This window comes from Ambystoma mexicanum, chromosome 1p (genome assembly GCF_040938575.1).
Source record: "Ambystoma mexicanum isolate Mex_15411 chromosome 1p, UKY_AmexF1_1, whole genome shotgun sequence".
Taxonomy (NCBI): domain Eukaryota; kingdom Metazoa; phylum Chordata; class Amphibia; order Caudata; family Ambystomatidae; genus Ambystoma; species Ambystoma mexicanum.
Window position 1 is genome coordinate 1,341,493,799 of NC_090921.1, and position 12,002 is coordinate 1,341,505,800.

The 12,002-nt window shown below is 45.4% G+C and overlaps 1 protein-coding gene across 5 annotated transcripts in view; it reads right to left on the reverse strand.

Moving 5' to 3' along the window:
* The window catches only part of LOC138454056 (myosin-10-like), a 623,027-nt gene that overhangs the window by 139,200 nt on the left and 471,825 nt on the right, over positions 1 to 12,002 (reverse strand). For 4 of the 5 annotated variants that reach the window (XM_069607013.1, XM_069607014.1, XM_069607015.1 and 1 more), the window contains 3 exons: positions 7,164 to 7,337; positions 5,497 to 5,670; positions 3,442 to 3,556 (listed from right to left, as the gene is read on the reverse strand). In XM_069607013.1, the coding sequence (XP_069463114.1) occupies positions 3,442 to 3,556; positions 5,497 to 5,670; positions 7,164 to 7,337 (463 nt within the window). Of the gene's footprint in view, positions 1 to 2,127; positions 2,197 to 3,441; positions 3,557 to 5,496; positions 5,671 to 7,163; positions 7,338 to 12,002 lie in introns of all 5 variants that reach the window. The other variant, XM_069607016.1, reaches the window with a different exon arrangement.

Below are 12,002 nucleotides of genomic sequence, written 5' to 3' on the forward strand. Positions count from 1 at the left end.
TGCATTATCTTATGGCGGAAACTATTTAATACCATTCTTGATAGTACTTCAGATCACAAAATACGCGTGCAAGGTCCAATACTATCAAGTGCTAAAACCAGTGCTGTCCAACTCTGGCCCTCAAGGTATTAGCATACTTGATCGCAGGCCAAATTGACCTTTTCAATTTGACTGAATTTTTTGGATCGTTTTATGGGGAATTTCGGTCAAATTAAATTAAATATATATGTGGGGTGGGGTAAGGAAATAGAAAGGTGGGGTGGGGGGAAAGTGGTGGGGGTAGGGGGTTTTCCCCCTCATTTTTTAACTAAAAAATAACCCATAAATAATTCTGGCAAATTGGAAAAGGGCCGTTTCTTTTCGGTTAAACAGACCTAACCCGCCCTCAATCCTACAAACCTATTGGATTTGCAGGCTAACCCCTAAATATGCAAATTAATTCCCTTTTGGGTCCATTGGAAGCAGATTTATCTCATGAACCTTCATGTTAGATACCTGAAAATCTGGCCTGCTTGTAACCCTCAAGGACGGGGACTTGTGCACTCGTGTTCTGAACCGTTCCTGGCAGTGCCACCTCCCACAAGGGCAAGCAGTCAGTGGAGGAGGAGGAGGCCAAACCAAATGGAACTGGTTGCAAGTTGTGACCTTGCATAGAGCAGTAACATTTTTTCAGGGGTGATCCCTACAGAGATAGCACAACGTGCACCATTCCCCTTGCTGCATTTACCTTTCTACCCATGTTCGGCAAGCAAACCGTGTAGCTGGTTATCTCATGAGGCAAGCAGTTTTATTGTTTTTAAACTTGCTGTTAGTGGCTTCTTTTCACTCCCGAGGCGGAGGCTCATTTGGTACCAAGGCTACTTGTTTTCACTACAGGCTGGATGAACTATACATATGGTGGCAAGAGTATAAATGTAGCACCTTGGCATGACTGACATTTATACATGGGCTTGAAAAGTAATCAAAATTGTACCTATTGTGGTAATGGCAGCAGTGTGCCATTTCTGTCAATAAGGGGTTTAGGTGGGAGTTTGCATCCCCTGCGTCATCAGCACTTGCTTCGCCGATGGCTGGAGGAGAGGTTGAGTGGATCCATCAGAAGTCAACCTTCTGAAGTAGATCCCTGCAGACAAGCGCTACATGACAAAACGCTCTTCCGAAGGATGGAAAACAATGTTCAATGGTACATTCTTAACTCGTGTCAATAGGTTTGGCTGGTTATTACCAAGAAAGGCGTTAGCAGAAGAACTTGAACATGGCAGGCAAGTTCATCCTCACTGGGCCGCTATGGGCACAGAGCGCATGCTCATCTGGAGGACTGCATGCATATATTGGTGGAAATTAGTACCTCTGCCAACACCCTATTCATTCTGAAGAACGCTTGGGACTATTTTAATTTAAGTTTTTTTTATAACTAAAGCATCTCTTTAGCCGAGATCCCTGAAAGAGTTTAGGGAATGTAAGAACAGGTTTGTGTCAGAGTCCAGAGTTAGCTCAAAGCAAGCTGATCAGCACTGAGGTAGCACGCTGATCAGCACTGAGGTAGCACGCTGATCAGCACTGAGGTAGCACGCTGATCAGCACTGAGGTAGCACGCTGATCAGCACTGAGGTAGCACGCTGATCAGCATTGAGATAACACGCTGATCAGCACTGAGGTAGCAAGCTGATCTAGCAAGCTGATCAGCATTGTGGTAGCACGCTGATCAGCACTGAGGTAGCACGCTGATCAGCATTGAGGTAGCATGCTCCATCTATGCTACCCCCACACTCTGCACCAAATGCAATCTTCTCTTCACTTCCATGAGGATTGAACAGCAAACCAGTTTCAATCATTCATCCTGTGCGCTTCATATTTCTGCTACATTGCAAAGCGGATCCAGTTTGCATGTAAAGCAGTAAGGGTGGCATGGGCAAGAAGGCGATGGCAGTGAAGCGTGATATGAAGGGAGTACAAGCAGTCATTCTAGCGAGCCCTGACGGCCATGTCTGTAAAGTGTGGCAGGCATTGGAGAAGCGGTGCCAGCAGCAATGCAGAGCATAGAGAGCGGAAGCTGCTGTGCTAGAGAACTCCGGCCGTGTGGGGGATGCAGCAGAGAGTGACCGCACACAGCAAAAGGCTACATACTTTCTCCTGGGCCCTGGGGCAGCACAGCGTAGGTGTCATAGAAATAGGCCATCTGAATATTCTGGATGTCTGGAGAGGCAGAGGTTAGGGGGAAAGGAGGGGAAGAGGTATGAAGGTAAGGATGCAGCAGGCGGTGTAATGAAGGGGAGAGAGTTCAGTAAATCAGTGATGCCGTAGAGGAGATCGGGAAGGCATGGTTGAGGGGAGACAGGATGGGGAGAGTTGAGAAAGAAATGAAGAAGGGGAAGAGGGCGAGGTTGGGGGGAGAAGAAAAAGAGACAGCAACCATTAAAGATGTTAGTAATAGCAGAACACACGGTTATGAAAGAAGAAATAAGGAGGTTGGAGTTAAAGGTACCACGGGGTAGGATCACATTATGGTGGCTCCCAAGTAGACTGAAGGCGGTCATGGCCTACAGACATTAAAGGGCCAGCCTCAACTTTACCAGACGAAGAGTCGTTTGCAGTAGCTCCTACCAAGCAGGCAAGACAAATAGCGGCCCCACCATTTCCCTGCGTTACCTTTACTTTCAATTCCCAACAGTCATCCCTAAACGTGCATGGAGGTTGGGTTTGAACGTGCATGGAGGTTGGGTTTGACGGCCTCTTCAGCTCATCAGTTCTACAGAGGACACATGAGCAAAGCTTCTCCTCGCCATCCTTCCTCCTACCACTTAAGGTTCATGATCGATGGGACAGCTTTGGGACCATAGCAGACTCCTGGCAATATCCTCTGCTTTATCCGAGCCCAGCTTTTTCTCAATGCAGCCAATCGCTGTTGGATCTGCAGGGCCAGTAAGGACATCAGTGATTTCCTATTGCAGCCGAATGCCCAAGGCTGAGAGGGACATCTTCAGCAAGTGCTTGTTTTTTAACCAACAGCACTTTAAAGGGCGGGACTTGTAGCAATGCTTTTCTCCATTGCACGCGATGGACATAAAAGTCCCTGCATGCAAAGTAAAGTGGTTTAAAACTACCGGCTTGCAAGTGACTTGAGGACACTTAGTAGCTAAAACATATGATCATCTTCCACTGCATGCCTAAAACCCAAGACACCTTTGGGGTCCACCTGAAGAAGACCAGGCCGGTTTATTTGCTATTGCAACCACTATGAGGCAAATAGTACTGTACACGGATCCCACAGATAGGCCTGGGCTTTTTCTTCATGAAATACTAGGCAGTCTTTGTCCATTTTGCAATCAAATGCCTTTGCTAACAGTGCCCTGGGTGGGTGGCAACCTTGCCTTGCAGGCTTGTGCTGGCCCTGCCTTTCTTACACCAAAAGAAACAGTGTCCCAGGAGGAAGTTACTCACCATCTTTCCAGAGCTCAGCAGTGAACTTGTCAGTGCTCTGGTGCAGGAGGGTCGCCACATTGTCGTTCAGCGGGTCCATGTTCTTCATTAACCAGGCATCGGCCTTGTAATCCACCTTTGAAGGGATACAGAATTAGGAAGGGTTACCAGCAAACAGAGACTTGATTCAATCCAGTTTCTTCTATAGTCCTCCTGGGGGTTCACAGCCCAGGGTTGCCTAAATCATTGTCCTTGATCAGTCTAAGCATCGTCTGATTCAATTTGAGTCCATTGGGCTGACTCGTAAAAATGTGCACTGGAGCAAAGAAGGAGATCCCGTGACCATTAATGCTTTGCTGCCTTCGCCTCATTTCATAGCCACAAAGCCTAAACCTCGAACAAATCCGGTGAGGCCTGGGGCATCTTTGAGTTGCTCACATGCAACTGAGATTCACAAAGATTTTCTCCAGGGCATCTCTGAGAATCTCCACACATGTCCAAGCCGGCTCCAGTTTTAGGCTTTAGGATTCAGGAATAAGGCAGTCAGTGCAAGTCAGAGATAATAACAGGTATCTCCTGATTTTCTCCCATGTAAAGCCTCTGTGAATCAGGCCCCATGAGTGCATGTCTGCTTGAGTGCATTTGCATCATATTACAACGGTGTATTGTTTTATGTGTTTCTTTGATCTGATAGTTCATAGTACACACAACCAATCCCCCCAAAAGCTATCGGCTAGAATAATTTCAGGGCAAGCCCACACGGCATGTGCAAGTCTCCATGTGCAGGAAGCCACCTATCACAGCAAAAGCCCAAATATCCCTCCTATCCTATGCCATGTGCTACAGATATTAGATTCAATGCCATCTTCAATGGTTCACACCTTCTGGGGGAAAGCCCCTGTTTAACACATTCCGTCCATTCTGCAAGTGTTTCAGAGGACCAAACATCACATGGCTATCGAGTGAACCTTAAGGACATCTTGAATTTTCAGTGGCTTTTGCCACTAACTCTTGCCAATTTACATCAAGTTTCGATAAAAACCAGCACTTGAATCTCTCAGTGCATTCCAATCACACTACCTTTTGGCCTGGACTTGATGTAAACTGGATATACAGATGTCAGTAGAATGTTTGTTTAGCCGTTTGGATTCAGGTTTATATGCAAGTTGGATTAACTACTCACTAATAAGGTGGTTTCAGTTTCAGCTCCTTGATATTGATGTGCTGATAAGTCCCCCCACATCCCAGCCCAAGTAACATCCTTCCCAAGGCCTCCAATATAAATTTCTACCAATTACATTTAAGAGGCAACCTGATGATGGCCAATATTAATGACTTGGACAGATGATCCTGCAAGGCCAACTGGCGGAACACGAGTAGTGACCAGCTCACACTTATCTACCCCATGGCAGGCGCTTCCCCGAGCCACCATAGCAATTCCCTCAAATGCGACCATGCATGCATCGCAATTCGGGGCAGCAGCTCAAGGGATTCCTCAGACCCAAGGGGGAAATCTAAGCAAATTCCCTTCCCCTCTTTTAGGGAATGGTTCTACTATGCCTCCATGAGCAATGTACACTAGGGAAAGGGAAGAATAAGTGGAAACCCAGTACCTCATGATCTATTGGACACCTTTGTCCTCCTCACCTGAATTACCTCAAGCCTAGAGTGGGGGGACAAGGAAGACTTTGTCAGTTGGGAGTTTCCAGGGCCATCAGTATCTTAACCTTTTTGCAGTGTTTGGTGCCATACAAGTAACCTAATATACATACATTGAGCCTTCCACACACCCCGCCTTCCATGAAAACAATGTGTCAATGGGCACGGCTCAATAATTCAACTTGGCAGCCAATTCATGAGTCAGTGCTTGAGATTCCCCTAGCATAGGCTGGTGTATCTCCATGCCTGCAGTATCTTGGCAGGAGCAGGCTACCAACTTCTCCCACACTGGAATATATTGGGGCCTAGCAACAGATGTGCAGAACACGTTACTTACTTAGTACTCCAAATATGCTTGTGTGGCGTCTGTCCTTTCTGTGGTCAAACCAGATCCCGCCTACACCCTGTGCTCCTCACCTTTCCAGCATAGTGGATGATGCAGAAATCAGCCTTGTCCCGCAACTGCCGAGGTTTCTGGAATTTGGGGTGTGTGCCTTGCTCCTGGGCCACCTTCTCCACAAAGCTTTTGTCGGTGGCTTTCGGGAACCAACACTCCTCATCCAGCAGGGCCAAGACGCCTGGGGGGTTTGCCTAGGAAACAAAATAAGACCGCTAAGGACATGTGAAACCATTTACTGAGTACATGGTTGCCTCCAATCCAGAGCATTCGGCACAGTGGACCACTGTGCACATTCTGTCAAGTAGACAGTAAACAGTAACAAGAAAAGGGTAGATAGATAGGTACGAGCTCCTGGAGATGGAGAAAGGCTTTAATTTTGTCAATTAGAGGTTGGATCACAACACAAGGCCATTTCAAGTTTTGGAAGTTAAAGGAACTAATGCACAAGACATGATCTGCACATAACACAATTTGGAGCCATTGGCAATGATTGCATAGCTGGCTATCTGGGAGCGGCGGCTATTCACTACAGTGTTCAGAAATCCCTCGCTCGTTCTTTACTCTTGCTTTTATACTCTAATAGGCCAGACCATAACCCTGTGATATCAATGTCAGTGAAAATAGATATCTCACCCCCCCCGGCCCCCGATTACCCGGGGATGTGCTAACCTTGTGGTAAACAGTTTCCCTGTCGTCGTTTATGCTCTTCTTTCCATCACTTTTCCTAATCTTCACACAGACCTCTCTACTCGGCACATTAGCCCAAACACATGTTCACATCATCAGTGAAGTATGGTCTGCATTTTTAGCCCCAAGACTATCCTGAAGAATTTACCCCATTCCATTGAATTCACTTTCTATCACACAACAACACCAACTTGCTGCAGCCCTGGTATACAACTATCTGCTGCCCGAGAGGTAGGAGTTGTTGAGTTTCAGTACCTGGGAAGGCTCAGGGCACACACTGTTACCATTAATAAAAGGGCTTAAAATGGACTAGTTCAGGTGGAGGGCACCAGTTTGTAGCCCTGGCTGAAAGCTCACATCCAGGGAAGTGATCAACATGATCAACGGCAACTGAACCTGGGTGACCGGAGCACAGCAATGACACTGCAAACCCCATGTTCCCATCCTGTGCTTTGATTTCACACACAATCTGGGGCTGCAGCCCAATCTTTTCACTCGAGAAGAACCCCAGCCAACAAAATTTAGAAGGTATCGGGTTATTAAATAAAAGCCAAATGTAGGAAACACAGTGTCTCTGATAACACAGGATCACCTTGTAACCACATATGGAACAAGATGTCATGCATGGATGATTTACAGTCCCTGCCAAGGTGTGCTTAAGATAATCGGGGCCATCAGCCCCTTAGATCTCTTTTTCTTGGTGGGTTCAGTACAGCTGTATAAGCAGGTTTAGGCCTTTAATCCGGTCCGTCAAGTCTCCAGAGTCTTTCCTTCTTTAGGCCAGACGCTGCTATTAAACTAGTGGCTCATGCAAGTATCTATACTCCAGGAAAGATGGAGGACTCACTTTTATTAATGCAAAAATCCTCTACCTCTGGCTCTAAAGGAAGTACAACAAAACCCAGACATTGCCCTCACGATCTTCACAGTTTGGTTGCATGAGAATCTGGATCCACTACATTGAGCAACGAGAAATCTGTCACTTGAGCAAGCTCACCGGTCTCTCAATGAGGTCGATACAGGGCTGCAGGTCCAGGCCAAAGTCGATGAAGTTCCACTCAATACCCTCACGCTGGTACTCCTCCTGCTCCAGAATGAACATGGTGTGGTTGAAGAGCTGCTGCAGCTTCTCGTTGGTGTAGTTGATGCACAGCTGTTCAAAAGAGTTCAACTGTAGGGAAGAAGGAGGAGCGTGAGTACTCCAGTGACATTTCAATGATGGGATGAATAGGGGACGCAGCAAAGGAGACACAGCATGAGGAGAAGATCAGAGAATACAAGAGCGAGAACAAGGCTACAGGATTCAAGAGGGGAAAGACGGAAAAAGAAGCAGGGTGAAAACAAAGGAAAGGGTGATAGAGTTAGGTCTAGCTAGCAAAAATAAACAGAAGAGAACAAGAGCGAGCGGAAAGATAACTTATTGGGCAAAGATGAGGAAACTTAACAGAGAAACAGAGTGATAAAGAAAGAAACATGGGCACAAACAAGTGAGTGGGGGAATAAGTTGAGAAGGATTAAGTCTTGCAGCAATATGTATTTTTTTAAAGGAGATAACATCACTTTTCCCTGAAAGATGTTACTTGCTTATCCTATGCATGTACTTGTCTAAGAATTCCTCTTGCTTTGGCGATTGAGCTTGCTCACACTCAGGAAACAAAGCTGCCACAGCCATTTGATCCTCACACCCATCTTCTAAGGCTGCCCAAATGAGTGCATTTGGTTCATGGATAGAAACAGTCTAATGTTATTGCGAGTGCTGTAAAAAAATGAGATGAGCACCAGACCCAGTGTGCAAAACACACTTTACATTCTTAGTACTGACCACGTGACAGAGAGAGAGAGAGAGAGAGAGAGAGAGAGAGAGAGACAGAGACAGAGACAGAGACACAGAGAGAGAGAGAGAGAGTGAGAGAGAGAAAGAGGGCGAGAGAGAGAGATAGAGAGAGATTGTTCATACATTGGGTACAGCAAGTCTTTTATAGATTCACATGTTTGCAAGGTCCCGTTAATTTTGGAAGGAGGAATATGCAGGCATGACACTGCATCTGAAGTCCTGGAAACTGTGTGGGTTTGTACTGGACTCTAAACAGATCAACGCCAAGGAACGTGTGCTGCGCGTAAGCATAGGGTGGCCGACACAGTCACATTCTTTTAATACAGTAAGATGCTGAGGTAAGAGCCTTCCACTTAACAGTTTTTAGGTAGATTTGCTTATCTGTCATATAGTACGTAACCAAACATTAGTGGCACGTTATAAATGAATTGCTATGTGCCGCCTCTGCATTACGTGTAGACCTACTGGTAAATACGTCATGCATGAAGCGATCCACATGGAGCCAAGTCACATTTAAAATAAACTTTCTCTAACACAGAAAGCACATGCAGTCTCATTACATTCAATGCATTGCACTGATGCCAATCCTAATGTAAAGTCATATTAGCCTTGAGGGAGCACAAGGCCTTATCCTCAGAAGTCATAAACAAGGACAATATTGATGAGGCATTTACTCATCATCAGATGCAGCACCTGAAGTTTCAATCAGCCATGGTCTCTATGAAGACCTGTATGGAGCATAATTGGTTGAGCCTCAATGTATCAAAAACCAAACTTCTACTTTCAGGTTCTCCAAAAAGTTTGCAGAAGTGTAATAATCTTCTGCCTAACCCAACTCAAAATAAGCTTCACTCTCCCTCTCCTGAGGAAAATTAAAGTCCTAGGAGTGCTGCTTGAACCTGCTTGGGGTATGACAGCACAGATCAGCCCCCTTATCAGCCCCTTCATTTATTACATTTGGGTATTCAAGAAAATGCGACCGTTTGTTTCGGCATCCCATCTTGCCTATATTGCTAGAGCCATTGTTGGGTCCAAAAGGCATTATTTTAACTCCCTTCTATCAAGTTTCGCCAAACTGCAAATCCCTCGACTTCAGATTGTACAGAAGCAGGTGGCCTGTACAGTCACCAATCCTCCTCATGCTACATCTATTTTATTTAGATTCCATTGGCTCCGGGTGCATTCAAGAATTACTTTTAAAATAGGTTAATTGACGCACACATTTTTGTCTGGAACTAAAACTTGCATTTTTAAACTACTTCGTTTCTATGTAGAGAAGTTTGATGTCACCCAACACCCACTTTCTCGTTTTAACATATACAATGCAGGTGGCAGCTAATTTTCCCTTCATTCCCTCTGCTAATAACTTTGCATAAATGATCGAGTGTCTGTCAGTTCCTCAAGTTGGATAGTGATTTAATGCCCCTGGGCCCCTAGCCCTCTATAAATAAAATTTACATTTAGCAAGAAAAATCCAAAAGTTCTAGAACTTCCTTGTGCACATGGAAAATGGCCAAAACGTGCGACCGCATCTTGATATTTGCGGGCAATGGGCCTCATTACGAGTACAGTAATTCAATAAAAACAGCATTAATGTGTCAGTAATTCCATTACCACCGAAATACCACACGACCGTACTATGAGTTTGGTGGTAAGGTGGAGGATAAACCTCCAGCAAAAAGATGGAGGTAAATTCTCCACCTTAGTGGCAAAATAGGCAGAATTACCACAGACAGAATTACCGCCAACAGTAAATTCACCAAAAACCCCATGGGGTCCTATGGATTTAAAAAATGGGGACTTAATTCATCCTGTCACCACTTGTAAAACTAGGGTAAATCCGCTGGACTAAGTGGCAGTAATGGTAATTCCATTTGTCGTTATTTCTGCAGATTTACCACAAGAATACAGTCAAATTCGTAATGAGGTCCATAATATCTCCAAAATATCCAATGGCTGAGGGGGACTAATTGCCTAAAAGGGGATCTGAGCCCGGAAGCGGGGGATCCGGGGTGAACAGTAAAACTCACCCGCAAAGATATTGTTGTGGCAAATGTGAACACAACTGAGAGATGCCTGTGAATTAAAGTTGGTCGAACCAGATTGAGGGAGGCTAATTTTGAAAGAAGGATCTGAGCCCGGCTGAGGGGGATCCCGGGCGAAGAGTAACTCACGCCGGCTTGAAAATCTGGAAAGGAACTTTTCTTTGTTGTTTCTGGTACATCAGGCCCTCTGAAGCAAGAGACTTTGAACGAAAGAGACTTGGCCACAGAAGGCCCTGATGTTGGTAAAAGGAACTGTGACCTTGTGCCGAAGAAGCCCAAGATTGTGCTGTGCTCGAGCGACCTGCCTTTTCCTGTGCTAAAAATGTGGGGAAGGGAGGCCAAAGGCCTGAACAACCTGACTTATCATTTTGTGAACATTATCCCACACTCTTTGTAGCATACCATCAAGAATTGGCAATTGTTTTTTTTCGGTATTGGCCCTTTTTTATTTGGCTAGACTCCACTAGGACTGTTATTATTTGATGGTCGCAGCTGGCTCCCATCTTAGATTTAGGTTTAGATAGGCATTTGTCACACCCCTGATAAAGTTCAATAAACACCCTTGAACTGTGATGACTTGTGTGTCTTACTTTGATACCATTCTTTCCTTACATAGTGCAGACATCCGTCAACCCTTTCAGTGCGAGAGCACATTTGATACGGTTGTCTGAGTGCAAATCGTTTCTCATACACTCAATGCGGTATTGGGATAATACCTGGTGTCCCGCATAGGGCTCTTCTCCTGCTATTCCAATATGAAGGAGGTGAGGGGGCGGGAGCTAGGGATGACGTGCCCACCTGCTCCTCTACACTACTTTATTCCTTATACCATGCATATATGAGTGTTGTGGATTAAGATATAACTTTTATCACTTGAAATACTTGTAGAAAAGTCCAAAGAGCAAGTGTGATGGCCCATTTACCTTTATTTAGGGTGCTGACTCCCCTCCAGACCAACGATTCTAGGAACGGAAAGTAAAACAGACCTCACTCTCTCAAGGGAGAGAGGCATCTGTAACCTCCAAATCTTTTTCTCCGACTGTAAACCTCTAACAAGTATGTGTGCTTTGAAAGGTCACTCCTAGAAAAAAGCATCCATCTCATGAGAAACGCTGCCAAGAACCTGCTAATTAACTAAGGCCCAATTTTGTTGAAATCTCTCAAAAAGGGTCTGAGCTATTGTCCCATTTGCAGTTGCGGACTGGTAAGGGGGGCAAGGTGGCAATTGCCCCCCAGGCTGGCCAGAGCTGCACAACGTAAAACAAATAAATTAAAGGCAAATTCTTCCCGAATACAGGAACCAAGTTCTGCAAAGTCTACTCGGCTTCTGTGCAGATGGGGCGAGGCACCCGCCTTGAGTTCAGCAATATTGTAGATGTTCCTGGGCGACCCACACACATGGGCATCCACTGAGAGTGATTGAGAGGAAGAAGAGACTAACCTGCAAGGACATGTTCAGCAATGTACAGAGTTAGATGACACGTTCTGTGACCATGGATGTTGGCACCACTGCGCCCCATACGCCACTGGCCTGTTACAATCCACAGCAGCGTATCTGGACTCCTACTAGCCAAGGAGGTAAGGGCACATAGTATTAGAGTGTGTCCTCAGTTTCAGTCTGTAAGAAGGCTTGCCCTATGTTCTGGTTAATTTCTCAATCACTAATGAGTTTATTGCAAAGGGTTTAATAGCACCTGGAATGGCATCCATGGATGTTACTATTGGTGGTTATAGAAATGGCTGTTGGATTGTTTGTGTTGCTGACTTTTGGGCACAGTTGAAAACCATGCACAGAAAGATTTAACATTCAGGTGTTGGTAGTAGGCTACAAACTAAGGGGGTCAGGGAGAGTTGGGTGTATTTTTTAAAATGAAATACTACTGAAGAAAGTTACCGCCTCCATCAGTCGTATGTCTGAATATCCACGCTATTGAACGTTTATTTCAGAAATACCACC